Source organism: Mizuhopecten yessoensis, unplaced genomic scaffold, assembly GCF_002113885.1.
Source record: "Mizuhopecten yessoensis strain PY_sf001 unplaced genomic scaffold, ASM211388v2 scaffold10797, whole genome shotgun sequence".
Taxonomy (NCBI): Eukaryota; Metazoa; Mollusca; class Bivalvia; order Pectinida; family Pectinidae; genus Mizuhopecten; species Mizuhopecten yessoensis.
Genome location: NW_018408726.1, coordinates 202116 through 216534, shown reverse-complemented (window position 1 = coordinate 216534; position 14419 = coordinate 202116). Strand labels below are relative to the sequence as shown.

The following is a 14419-nucleotide window of genomic DNA, read 5'->3' as shown; positions in this document are numbered from 1 at the left end:
GTCAGTTATATTTGCAGTCCGGCATGTTGATCTTGCAACCGGAGAAGGTTGAATTGGTTAACAATCAAGGCGTAAATTTGTTTGTTGATCTCACAGACACTTGAGACAGGCAGCTGGTGTTCGGGATCAAAGCAGAAGATACCGATAAGTTCGGTAGTGACACTGTTATGTCGCTCGGAGGTGCAAAGACCAACTTCAGTTATAGTCTCATAAGATGAAGCTGCTATTGGCAGTACTTTAGTAGTAATACAGAAGGGATTTACACCAAATGTAAATATACACACATACATGTATGCATTAACAATGACCTTACCCACTGCATGCAATGTAGGAGTCGACTAATGTCGGAACCCCTGCATAATTGAGTTATGCTTTGATGTCTTTTTTTTTGGGGGGGGGGGGGGGACACAAAAGCGACCAAAATAAGCCAGCTGCACCCATTGCAATATATGGGATCTTTATCTTGCTTTATACTTATAACGATCGTTTATTTCCAGGCGACTTGGCTTGGCAACACCTCACGTTTGGCTTGAATGTTGAGCGTTCGCCCTGGTGAGGAAGACCATGGGTTCTTTCCCCAGGTCAGGACATTCCAAAGTCCTTAAAAATGGTAGTTGCTATTCCCTGCTTAACGTTCAGTATTTATAGGGGAATGGCAACAACTGGTTCACTCGTGGCGATTTTAATGTAACCGGGCGGAATGCTGTGCTGGCCAGTGGGTGCCTTTAGCATAGTATTTCAGTGAAATGAAATAGCACTATAAAGTCGGCATCAGATCACAAGAAGGCAAGCACACCAACATACCCTGCGTCCTGCATACACACATGAAGGCACGTCAAACAAAATTAAATCCAACCAAACCAATATATGTAAAAAGGACGTGAAACAAAATAAAACCAAACCAAAACCACACATTCTATAGGGGTTCCCTCATTAGTCACCTCATACGAAACTTGCGGTGGCTATCATCTGCGGTATTCTTTTCTCGGGGAATGGCAAGGGTGAGGAAAGGCAATGGGGGTGTTCGTGACGGAAACTCGAGGGTCGAATCCAGACATGCTCAAATATAATAAACGTCAAGCGTGTCAAAAACGCAGAGATCACAACACTCGAGTTCTCAACATGGAGGTAAAGCAATAGTGTGTTGTCAACTAATTATTAACGATTCCCACGACGAGGAGGAATATCTTACACACTGTTTAGCGTACCATAAATTCTCAAATGCTGTTCCGAAGGTAACTGGGTTCGTTGAACTCGTGATGATGGCCAGATTTGATGACAGAGAGTTCAAAAGAGATTTCAGGATAACTCGTAATACGTTTGACATTCTTCTAAACGAAGTTGTTCCTCACATTGAGAGCCCTGACCGCCCTTGTGGAAGGGATCCCTTGAAACCTAACCACAAATTGCTGATATTTTTGTGGTACATGGCAAACCAAGATTGTATGAGGGAAATATCACGCCTATTTAATGTATCAAAATCATCTGTTTTTAGTTGTGTGAGAGAAGTTTCATTCGCGTTATGTAACGAAATGCAGAAATACATTCATTGGCCTGATCAGACTGAACAGGATGAAGCAGCAGAAGAAATTAAAAAACAGTACAGGAATACCAGCAGTCGTTGGTTTTATTGATGGGACCCACATCCGACTGTCAAGTGTTCCCAATGGAGACTCTGGTTATATAAACAGGAAAGGGTTTCCTTCTCTCCAGCTACAGATTGTTGTGTCACATAGTATGCTGATCATTGATGCATACGTAGGATGGCCTGGTAGTGTCCACGATGCCAGAGTTTAAAAGAACAGTCCTCTGTTTGATGGTCTCCAAATAAGAAAGATAGCCCCTGGACATTTTTTAATAGGTACTGAAATGTATTTACACATATTTCTGAGAAAAAATCGATATGACAATGTTTGAAGTATAAGTAATTTCCTTTTCCTTGCCTTTCAGGAGATGGTGCATATCCCTTATCAGAAGTCATGATAACGCAATTTAGACAGACTGGAAATCGGAGTGCACAACAGAAGCATTTATTTCAACAAGAAGGTGTCATCAGAACGCCAAACAGTAGAACGTACAATAGGACATATGAAACAACGATTCAGACGCCTAAGAGATCTTAGCTGCCGTGACATGAAAAGTGCCTGTGAAATCATTATGTCCGGTTGTATCCTGCATAATATGTGTATATTACATGAAGATGATCTGTCCGAGAACTTGGACAATTATGACGGAAATCAAGTAGTCAATAACCATCCTTCTGTGTATTTGGATAATGCTCGTGGTGTGCGGAAAAGAAATGAGATTGTACAGCTTCTCAATGCCAACAGATAACTGTGTTCGAAAACCATGCCATGGTTGCATAGACTAGCCACTGCTTTTGAAAACAAGACAATGTGATAAAGTGTAAAATGAATCAAACTTGTTTTATTAAATGGAAAACAAAATAAAAACGTTTGAGTATCTCTCAGGTAACACAGATTTAAATTACTTTTCAATTACATATAAAATAAAACTCACCAACTGATGATGGAATTAAACCTATTAAACATGATAATACAAACAATAATATTTAGAAAATGGGTGAACAAATAATTATGGGGCACTGTTTTCGTATTTGTCTACAAAGTGTGATTCCATTATTGATATCATTACTATAGATTTATGATATCACTAAATGCCCAGAATTATTGAGATATTATTAATTGAAATTATTGATAACACTTAGTCAAACTAGTGATAGCAATAATTCAGGGCATTTAGTGATATCAATAATATGATATGTGATATTATTAAATGAATTAGTGATCACTAATTCTATTAAGTAAAATCACCAATTTGAATTAGTGATATAATTATTTAATGATATCACTAAATATACATTGATATCATTAATTTGAATTAGTGATGTCACATTTCGTAAATAAATACTAAAACGGTGCCCCAACTGACCTGACTGCTAGTGTAAACCTATTACAACATATTATGGACATATGGAAAACAAAATGACAGCATGTACACGAATTCTTTCATGATTAAGAAAACTGAACAATTACATTTCTTCAATGTAGTTTTTGAGAAGTTGAAACTGATTGTGTTCCTTTCAATAACGACCACTTGGATTTGGGACACATTTCAACATTTGAAGTGGCACTTTGTCTATAATACTGTGACCAAATGTCACCCTTCCCACATTACTGTTTAACAGTTGTGCAAAATTTCCAACGTCCCTTTGACACGTTGTAGATACTTTTCCACTAATATACCGTAGCCCTTTCTTCCTCTGCATCAACTCTACCAAAAACTCCACAGAGAGTTCTGACCTACTTTCACGTGTAACTAAGGAATGCAAATTTGGCAAAGCAATGATGACATTGTAGAGAGACTGCAAAGAATACCCTACATCTATCAGTTCCAAAATTTTTAACTGAAATAGAGCCCCTGAGTACAGAGCAGAAAGCAGACTGAGCATGGTTGTATTAGTTTTAGCTCTGATCACAAGTTTTGTCAATGAACACATAATGTTCAGGAAGTGGGAGTCTGGAACACTTCTAGGTGTCTGTTTACAAGACACATTTATATTGGTGAAGGTTCCCAGGATATTTCTTCTCATTCCTCTACTTGTTGAATCTAAACACAGCTGATCAGTAATGTTAAGATGTCTAAGAACTTCCATGAGGATTGTCTATGGCAGGCTGATGATTCTGAAAAAAAAATCATTAAACATTCATGTTTAAATGTCTAAAAAATGAAAACATGTTTATAATAAAATTTGGCAAAAGTAAAATGCATTCTAAGAAATCTATTTGAATGCATCTTGAGCAACTTTAAATTATTGTTGGTATCTCCCTGTGGACACAAACCGTGACAACAAAACCTATGTTTAAACAGAAGTTATGTTACTGAACTTTGTACAACCGTCACCATTTAAAGACAAACAGCATTGCAAAAACAAAAGGCCAAGTAGTCAAAATCTACTGCGCCATTCCGGCCTATTAGTTCTTTTATTTGACGGACGACAGACAGACGCCATGGTACACCATAAGCTTATATCATATTATAGCAACATTTAATGTTTTTGACAGACAGACGCCATGGTACACCATAAGCTTATATCATATTATAGCAACATTTGATGTTTTTTCTTGGAGGAGGGAGTTAAAGACGAACACCACTATATAATACACTTCATTCACTAGTACTACTCTATACATCTAATGAGACCCAAAAAAATCCCCACCTTGGAAAACCCTTTTTCAAGAACTGATATCAGCCTGTCCATAGCTGCCATCTTGTCTTTGTGTCTTTCTACTTGCCTGGTGTCTAAATTCTCCAGCCATTCAGGTCTCTCTTTCCTTTTCCTGTCTCGTCTCGTCTTGCTTGGAGTCTGACTAGTCTGGTTAATCTCGGTACTATTGCCCTCCATAGTCATGCCCCTGCTGGAGCTAATCGCCACTGATGGTCTTGTGGAGGCGTTCATGCCATACAACTCCCGAAACTCGGAAAAAGAAGGACACGACTTTTTGTCGTTTCCGGATTTTGAATTGTGATCCACAGTGTTCCTGTATTCTCGTTTCAAACTCTTAAACTTGTATTCACATTGTGTAGGCGTAGATTTGTACGCCTTCTTATTCATGCTTTCACCTATTTTTTTCCAAAGTACTTTGTGTGTTCTCATGGAATGAAAGTCGGATTCGATAGTTGATTGCAAGTCAAACAGTAGAGCTGTTTCTCGTCTTCCCCAAAATTTTGGAAGATTTTCCTCAGTGGAGGATGACGCCAATGCACCACCTGTGCCGGATGGAGGGTCGCTGTTAGAGGATGACGCCAATGCACCACCTGTGACGGATGGAGGGTCGTTTTTGGAGGATGACGCCAATGCACCACCTGTGACGGATAGAGAGTCGTTGTTGGAGGATGACGGCAATGCACCACCTGTGGCTGAAGAGGTTTTTTTCCAATTTTGATGATTCTATATTAGCCCTGATTGTTTCAAGAAGTTGAGTATCTACAAAATAAGCAAAAGAGAAAATGACATATTTCACTCATGTTTTAAAAGGGAAAAGTATAGAAAGGGAAAAGTATAGAATAGACAACTTCCAAAACCCATAGTTAAATAATTTCCAAGATTCAGATTTCTAAATTGATCTGATCTGCTTTATATATTTATATTTAGCACATTTTGTAACTACATTTAGTGCATGTAAATTGTTACAGATATGTGTATAATCTAAATTAATGCACAAAAAAACGTACTTAATATATTCATCATCTCGGTCTTTCGTCTTGGATGTCAATGAGGATGTTTAGATTAAACTTATGTAATTCTTGATGCATTTTTATTCATGTACTTTCTCCTTAAAAATTAATCTCGACATGGTTTAATACTAGAAATGATACCAAATGGACTGCTTTAAATATTGATGGGGGCCAATATTTTTTAATTAAAGTTATTTTGGACTTCATACCTCCATTCTCTAAACGTTGAATCGTTGGCATGTCCAGTTTGACTAGGTAGGTGGTCCCATCACTATATGTTAGACGAGTTTGTTGCCAATATCCTGGACTTGAACTGGAAAACATCAACCTCGATTGAATAATTTTCTAGTTGCGATATTATTCACATTTACAATGATACACGTATGTATGTACATCATCTTTATGGCATTACCTTAGTACAAGATCATCAAAGTAGCATACTTCATCAGAACCAGTCTCTGAGCACCACATGCATCAACACTGCCAAGTTATCATCAGATAATACGTTCTGTATCATTTAAAGTTATATTTTATAAAAGTATTTGATGTTGACTTATTTTTTAAGACGATATTCGAGATTAAATAAAACACATTAACCTCCCCTGCTTTCGTCCGCCATGTTTGTGACGTCATAACTCTCGTCGACCATGGAAAATAGGGGAGTATACTCCTGACCCAGTTTCGGAACTCGCGTGTTATACTCCCGTCGTTCTTGAATGAAACACGGTTGTCGAGTTGTAACTCGGGTTCTAAACGAACACCCCCGTAGGGTTCTGTTTCCTGGTCGGGACATACAACCTGTGTGCGTGTCTTCATACAATAGCGCTGATCTGATGTCGACATAAGAGGGTATCTCACGTAAATATCATGCCGAAAGCACCCTATAAAATATTCCGACCGGTCTCCGCTACATGATAACGGGCAGTCTAGCTGTTTCAATAATCGTTATCCTGCTTAACGCAATTTAGGAGGAGAACGGCAGGTTCGCCGGTTGTCAGTATAATGTGATCGGGTGGGGTGTCTTCGGCAGTATGTTTCAGTGAGGTAGCACTATAAAGTCGGCATCAGTTCCGTGCTATCACAAGGCTGCCCTGCAGGTAGGGCGTAAGAATTGTACCTGCTGCCCCCAATTGCATGATCGTAAGAGGCGACTAAATTTGGGACCTTATCTCTTCTCTCCTTTCTAAATAACTTTCTTTTTCCTAATGTCTCCCTTGACAATGCCTCACTTTTGGCCATTTGTTGAGCGTTCGCCCCTGTGAGGAAGGCTTTGGGTTCTGTCCCCTGGCCGAGACATACCAAAGTCTTTAAAAATGGCAGTTTCTACTCCTGCTTAACGCTCAGCAAATTAGGAGTGGGACGACTGGTTCGCCCGTTGTCAGTATAATGTGACCGGGTGGGGCGTCCTGCTGGGTGTCTTCGGCAGTATGTTTCAGTGAGGTAGCACTATAAAGTCGGCATCAGTTCCGCGCTATTACAAGAAGACAAACACGAACATATCGCAGCCTCCCAAAATACACACACATACACTACACGCATGCATCTTGCACACAGGGGAGGCCGTCCTTAAATGACCTTAGCTGTTAATAGGACGTTAAACAAAATCAAACAAACAAACAAACAAAGCTATCACAAGGAGACAAACATGAACAGCTTCCCATAACACACACGCATACACTACTCGCATGCACACAGGGGAGTCCGTAAATGACCATAGCTGTTGATAGGACGTTAAGCAATGCTAAACCAAACCAAACCAATCAAGAATCGTTAATGATATGTATGACGTTGATAAAGCCCCATTGCGGAGAACATTCCAAAATGAGGGATTGCCAAGCAAGGCACAAGTACAAAAACATATCTTTTGAAGCAGAGAGAAAAAAATAGAGATCCAAAATGTTGTATTTTGAGCAACATGAAAATTTTGTTTCTTCCGTGTCTCTTTAGGAGAAAATAAAATAAAATTCTTGATGCTACATATATCCACTACAGTCGCCTTTTACGACATGTAGCGGGATACAATATACAGCAGGTATATTCTTTACCTGAACTGCAGGACGTTTTTGAAGAAAAAAAGACAACAAGACAATATGGACGCGGTACCATGTCGTAGTTAGTTTAGCTAACATTGTACACACAACATGGTAGGTCGATGTCCCTGTCATATTACTTGCTTCCCGGGATATGTTTCCGCGCGTTATTACTACCAATTGTCCCTAGGGGTATAAATGGATAGGAACCTTGTCAAACTCGGGGCATTATGAATCCCACAAGAGACATTCAGATAACGAACTAGATATTCCAGAGGATATTTGATTGTTGATAAGTATTACAGTGACATGTTTGACGAAAACTAATTAGGTATAGCGGTTTCGAGTATCAATACCACATGTATGAATAAAAATGGTCAAAAGTTGTTAACAGTGGTCTAAAGTGTAGAAACCCAATCAGTTACGTGAAATAACACCTTAAATCTTGTTTTGCTATAACAGGCGAATTGTTGGAATTTGTATTCTCTGCTTTCTGGCTATGTATTAGGTGTAGTAAAGTGTACTTTACCGTCCTTAATTGTGAGTAAATATGCATTGATTACATTCACGATTGACCCTAGGCCGCGACATGCCAACATTTATATGCATAACGAATTTAGTTGAAGTTGAATTCGGGCTGGTCATGCAAGGAAACCAATTGGACAATCACAATATCATTATTTCGTTAAGCAAGCGAAGCTATGCACATGTAGCATCCACGATCGAAAACAGCCTTATATATATGTGCATACTGAATTCCGTTGACATCGATCTCTTATTAGGGCAGTTACTGAACGGAAACCAATAAGCAAATCACAAGTCTGTGACCTCATTTAGTAACGTAAATTTTTACGGACAACATTGAAAGTCTACCTCTGACATCTTTGAACATAGTTAAATGTATATGCGTACAACATATCGTTAAAATCTTTAATGTCGGTTATTGCATAAAACCTAAAACGTGACAGGCGGACGGGCCTAAATTAATATGCCTCGTTTCATCGAAAAGCCGGGGATAAAATGATTTATTCAATATCAAGTCCCTGCAGGTAGAGTGCAAGAATTGTAACTGCTGCCTCTACTGCCATTGTAAGAAGCGACTAAGTTTGGGATCTTATCTTTTCTCTTCTTTCTAAACAACTTTCTTCTTCTTATTTTTCCCCTCGACAATGCTCACTTTTGGCCTTTAGTTGAGCGTTCGACCCTGTGAGGAAGGCTTTGGTTTCTATCCCCTGGCCGAGACATACCAGAATCTGTAAAAATGTTAAGTTTCTACTCTTACTTAACGCTCAACAATTTAGGAGTGAGTGGGACGACAGGTCCGCGCGTTGTCAGTATAATTTGACCCGTAGGGTGTCCTGCTGGGGTGTCTTCGGCAGTACGTTTAAATGAGATAGCACTATAAAGTCGGCGTCAGTTCCGCGTTATCACAAGGAGACAAACACGAACCCATCGCATCCACCCAAAACACACGCATACACTACACGCATGTATCTTGCACACCGGGGATGCCGTCCTTACATGACCATAGCTGTTGAGAGGACGTTAAACAATACTAAACCTAAACTTAGTCAATAATATTATTATTATTTAATACTTAACGGCCTCTCAGCACAGCAAAGGTAATTAGGGCCAACAAATGGTCGGAAAAAAACCCAATGCAAAAAAGACCAACATCAACCGAACTTTAAGGTTAAAGGACAAACGTCAATTTGAATATTGAAAGTGATGACTCAAATTTGATTAAAAAGACCAACAGCTTTCAGCCAAAAATTGAAGAGACAATCAACATCGTAGAAAGAACACAACAATTCGAACTGTCACTTTGTTCGATTTTGGTTTGGTAGTATACGGTTTGACGTCCTAATTATGAACAGCCATAGCCTTTTAAAAAACATTCCTCCGTGTGCGTTAAGTAAAGTTTGCCTGCATTGGTGCCAGATTCGGTATTAATGCGAATTTGTCTCTAGGCGATATCGAGTGCTACCTGAACTGAAATACTTTTGCATCAGGCAGCTAGCATATTATTCACTCCATTGCATTATATGAACAACACATCAGACAAACGACGTCGATAAAATATAGAATTACGCTAAACCCATTTCAATTTGACAGGGTCGATTAATAAGACCATCTTATCTTTCATCCAAAACTGATATGGTCAATTTGATATGTTAAATTTGTGATTATATTTAGAAATATTTTCTTCAAAACAATAATTTGCATGATGAAACAAATTTGTCATTATTATGTAAAAGATGTAATATTCGATGACATTTGATAGTTGTCTTTAAAAATATATCCCTTTTGTAAGAATCGTTTCCACTGCATTATCGTGTAATAGAAGTAGTTTAATCCCGATCTCTATGCCGTAAAACATGCAAAAGGAAACACCCGTCATCTTTACATAACGGCAAGCGTTATGCGGGACAGATGCAAAGTAGTTGAAATTAAATCTGTTAATGAAATGTTCGCATTTTACCTTTGCACCATGTTAGTTCAGACGGATCAAAGAGACATTGCTGAGATCCTTCTCTAGCATGAACATTAGTGACTCATGATATTTGTCATTGAAGTAATATTTCCACAGCATTGACACATTGTGATTAACTTGGCAATGCCTCGCTTTTCGCAGTTTTCTTATAACTTCCGCCAGTCGGCGAAGCTTATGGGTTGATACGTCATTAAATGACCTCTGCTGTTAATATGACGTTAATGACGTTAAACAAAATAAAACCAAACTAAACGTTATCTCCTGACGGAGACAATCCAAATTCTAACTTTAACTTGCTACTCTCTGCTTGTTATGATTATGTTTTAAATTTATTATTGAAAGTCTTTTGCTACTTCATTCAAGACTATGCAAAGAATGTAAACTTACTTTCCCCTTTTCACTCTTTCATACTGTTTTAAACACTAAGCAAAGCATTTGAGTCATCACAAACAATAAATACTTTGGCAAATCCAGTTCATGTCCAGGTAAAATGCACTTGATATCGAACGTTTATGCATCATAATTTTCAATAATTTACATGGAAATGTAAGAATATTTTTTAAATGAACCTTTTTATGATATACATTTTGCTTAACCATGGTATTTCAGTAATACGGCACTATTAAGTCGGATCAACGGCACTATCAAGTCGGTAGCAGATCCGCGCTATCACAAGGAAGCAAGTACACCAACATTCCCTGTCTTCGGCATACATACGAGCATGCATGGAGGCACGTCCTTAAATGACCTACGCTGTTCATAGGACGTTAAACAAAATAAAAGTAAACCAGCTGACCACCAACCAGGGCAAAGAAGGAAAGGATTCCCTACGTCTGTTACCATCAAGATGGCTTTCCAGGCGTTGTCTGGGGCACCGAAGGATTTTTTTGTTTAGGATTTAACGTTCTCGTAACATACCAGGACGGGTGCCTAGGGAGACACCGCCTGAAAAAGAAAGTAGATAATAAAACATTTTCTTAATAGTCCCAATACAAAATTATGAGTGTAGAAAACGGGAGTTCAAGACCAAAACGCGATAGAGGTGCATTTACAGGACAACTCCCATCACTTTTTTTTACTATTTGCCTTCATGACTTTAAGCGACCTTCTCTGGTACTCTGCGATGGATATCAGCTATATTTTGTTGAAAGCATCCCTTCGTGGTGAGAATTAACAAATGTATAAATGAACAGGCTGACCCCCATCACCACCACCACCACACACACACTTAGGGTTGGGGCCAGCACTAGTTGAGATATCCACCCTAAAATTATATATACAATTGCTTAGTATTAAGAGTTGAATGCACATGTGCTTCCAAGATGGCCTTGGGAGTGGCCCCACCTTTGGCGACGTAGTCCCTGGGTCATAACTTCGACTTTTCCTCTACTTTGGGACACAAAAGAGATAAAAAAAAAAAACCTGAAAAAACCCTGCTGCACCATTTGCAATGGTTTGGATCATAATATTTCTCTCTACGTCTAACCAGTTCCTAGTGCCGCCTTGCTCGGTAACACCTTACTTTGTGCTTTAATGTTAAACGTTCTCCAAAGTAAAGAATGGAGATGGGATCCGTCTCCAGGCCGTGACACACCAAAGTCCGTAAAAATGTCAATTGTTATTCCCTGCTCGACGTCCAGCGTTTGGGGTAATGGCAATAACTGGTTCACCCGTTATGTGCTTGGTGCCTTCGGCATAGTATTTCAGTGATATAACACTATAAAGTCACTATAAAGTCGGCATCAGATCCGCACTATCACAAAAAGGCAAGTAAACCAACATACCATAATCCGTCTCCGGCACACAATCACACAAGCAACCTTCCACAAAACACACGGAGGCAATTCCGTAAATGACCTTAGCTGTTGTAAAAGAACGTTCAACAAAATAAATCCAAATCAAACCCTTTACTATGATATTGTTGGCTACTAGAGGCTGATGGTTTTTCCTGAATGTGCAATTGGATTTTTGTTAATTCAGGTTATCAATACCTTAACATTAATTCTCCGACTATCAATAGTAAACAGCATAATGATTGGTTATTTTCGTCTAATGTACATGATTGATGACCTCGAGGCGTTGAAATATGTCATAGCACATACATAATTGACACCATCAGCACCCTGATCTCTTTCTGATGTGTCTTATGTTTGGGGACAAAAACAGTAATGGGAAAATCAATCGTATAGAGTAGGTCAGGCTCCTACAGGAACACTGGTTATGACCGGAATGTAACTTTCAAGTGCTTCCATTTATGTCTATGATTGATTGATTACCATATGTAGGTGGGCATTTCAATATATATATTCGAATTGCTTTGTACTATATTAATTGTTTTTTATAACTATTTCACCATTTGATAGGTTGGTATGCTCAGAGGCGTCCTTCAGCTTCAAACCATCTTCGATACCTTAAAAAATGAACTGTCGAAAAATGTTACTGTTTTTAGCTCACCTACCTATAAGGTAGAGAGAGATTATGCCTTGGTGCGGCGATCGTCCTCCGTTAACTTTCCCGTTAAGATGCTACTTGTCCTGAGCGGCGTGGTAGAATTTGACTAAATTTGAAGGTTTTGAATCTACATTATGATTCTAGCCATGGGACATTGACATCGGACTAACGTTTCTGAGATGTCGAAAATGTGATTTTGCGCGCACGAATAAGTTAATATCACAGTTTAACAAAAGCTAGGTTCTCTTCAGGCTTCCACTTTTCAAAATAAAATCTTCCGGGCTTTTGTATAAACTAGGAAAATAGATTTAATCGATCATGAATTGCTGGACGGCAAATGGTTCATCACAAGCATGTCAATACAGTTTTTTGTATTTGATGTCCAGACGTTTTCGAAAGGTCACAAAATAAATGTCCAACTCCTATGTTGTGTCCTGAACTTAAACTTAGCATTTATCGTTCATACCAAACTGACAAATCTCATTCCGAACAGATTACAAGTACGTAGACAGACCGGTTATTATCGATTTACATGTCAAGAAAATAGCCAACCCACTATCGTTCGCAGAACATAACAAACCAGCGTTAGTATCAGTATACGCATCATGACAATAAAATGTAAGCGTCTGAATATTATGGCGTGTTAGATGTTTTGTTTTGTCTCTCGCTTTGTAATCAATTACACAAGAAACAAAATCAGTTTCTTTGCCATCTATCGTAAATGGTTTTATACATTGCAATATTATTGGTTCTTTGTTAATTCTATTGCGTGAAAGTCATTGGATGAAACTCGCCAATTTATAACAAATATGAGCGTCTGGCCGACTCGGCTTTTAATTATCTCTAGTGGTGTATCGGGCTGTAAAAGCTATAAAAAGAAACCTTATGGGAGGTCTCAAATTTCGTGGTTAATTGCATTTTTATCTTCATCATTGCACAAAAGCTGGAAGTAACGCTATTAGGTGGCATAACTAACTACTCCTCCCCAAACTCCCTTTCAGGAATTACGTTTCTTAACATATGCTTTACTACACAGAACAGAAATAAACCGTTCTAAAGGACACCCTTTTTATATAAATAACAGCTTTGATAATTGGCATACATGGCTATTGTGTAACAAATCTATATTAGGGCTACGAAAATCAGAGCTTTGTACGAAAGGTTTGGTTTAGTTTGATTACGTTTAACGTCCTAACAACAGTTATAGCCATTTAAGGACGAGCCTAAATGTGTATGCGTGCTTAGGCGTGTGGGTGTGTGCAAGAGGCATTGTGTGTTTTCTATTTGCTTCCTTGTGATAACGCGGATTGATGCCGACTTTATAATGCACTATCTCACTGAAATAACATGACGAAGGCTCCTTGTGATAGCATTACCCTAAATGGTGAACGTTAAGTAGAGAATAATAGCTACCATTTTTAAGGACTTTGGTATGTTCCGACGTGGGAACAGTTCCAAATTGTCTCCCAGATATACAATGCCGAATGCACCCAGCACAGCATTTACATTATACCGACAGCGGGTGGAGCAGTTGCCGTCTTTCTCTAAATGCTGAACGTGAAACAGGAAGTAACAATTACCATTTTAAGGACTTTTGAGAATTGAAGATATCTAGAATTGTTCAAGGTCAGACCACAGACGAAGGGTGATTTGAAAGGGGGTGGACTTGTAATATTTATAGGCTAAAACAATGTAAATTGAAATGTTTGATAATCAGAATTGCATGTCTTGAGATTTCAATCCAGTAACGGCTGAAATAAATCGTCTAACTTACTGAAAATGATAGTGCAACAATTTAGAAGGCATTTTATAGATGAAACTAATGCTATTTATAGGAAAATCCCTAAGGGATCCTGGCGCCCATCATCAAGATCATCATAATTAGATACTTTTCCTTTTTTTTTTTTTTTCTAATCTGCTTGATTTTCTAGTCATTTAAACGATGACTGCATCCTGTTATAACTGTTGATTAAACTATCAAGCTTGAGAGTTTTGACAGTTTTCTTTCAGAACGAGGTCATATTTGATTGCTTAAGAAAATAATAGTGCATAGTTTATTTCTTGAGAAATAGTGAAACATGTATCATACCTGAAATGCGAACAACCAAGATGACTAACGGGCGGCCATTTTCCCCCCACTTCAGTAGCAAAATGAAACCTGCTCAGTTATTTAGTAGGGGGGGGG

At 38.5% G+C, this 14419-nt stretch overlaps 1 protein-coding gene and 1 long non-coding RNA gene across 2 annotated transcripts; both read right to left on the bottom strand.

Moving 5' to 3' along the window:
• Positions 1–3662: 3662 nt before the first annotated feature.
• On the bottom strand, positions 3663–4636 carry LOC110462422. The gene is made up of 2 exons (XM_021516372.1): positions 4241–4636; positions 3663–3704 (listed from the first exon to the last, which is right to left on the bottom strand). The coding sequence occupies exons 1-2, from the start codon at positions 4634–4636 to the stop codon at positions 3663–3665; spliced, it is 438 nt and encodes a 145-aa protein (XP_021372047.1).
• A 322-nt stretch (positions 4637–4958) lies between these two features.
• Positions 4959–5686, bottom strand: LOC110462453. The gene is made up of 3 exons (XR_002464287.1): positions 5672–5686; positions 5469–5572; positions 4959–5008 (listed from the first exon to the last, which is right to left on the bottom strand). It is a non-coding gene; the product is annotated as an uncharacterized LOC110462453 (long non-coding RNA).
• Between the last annotated feature and the right edge of the window lie 8733 nt (positions 5687–14419).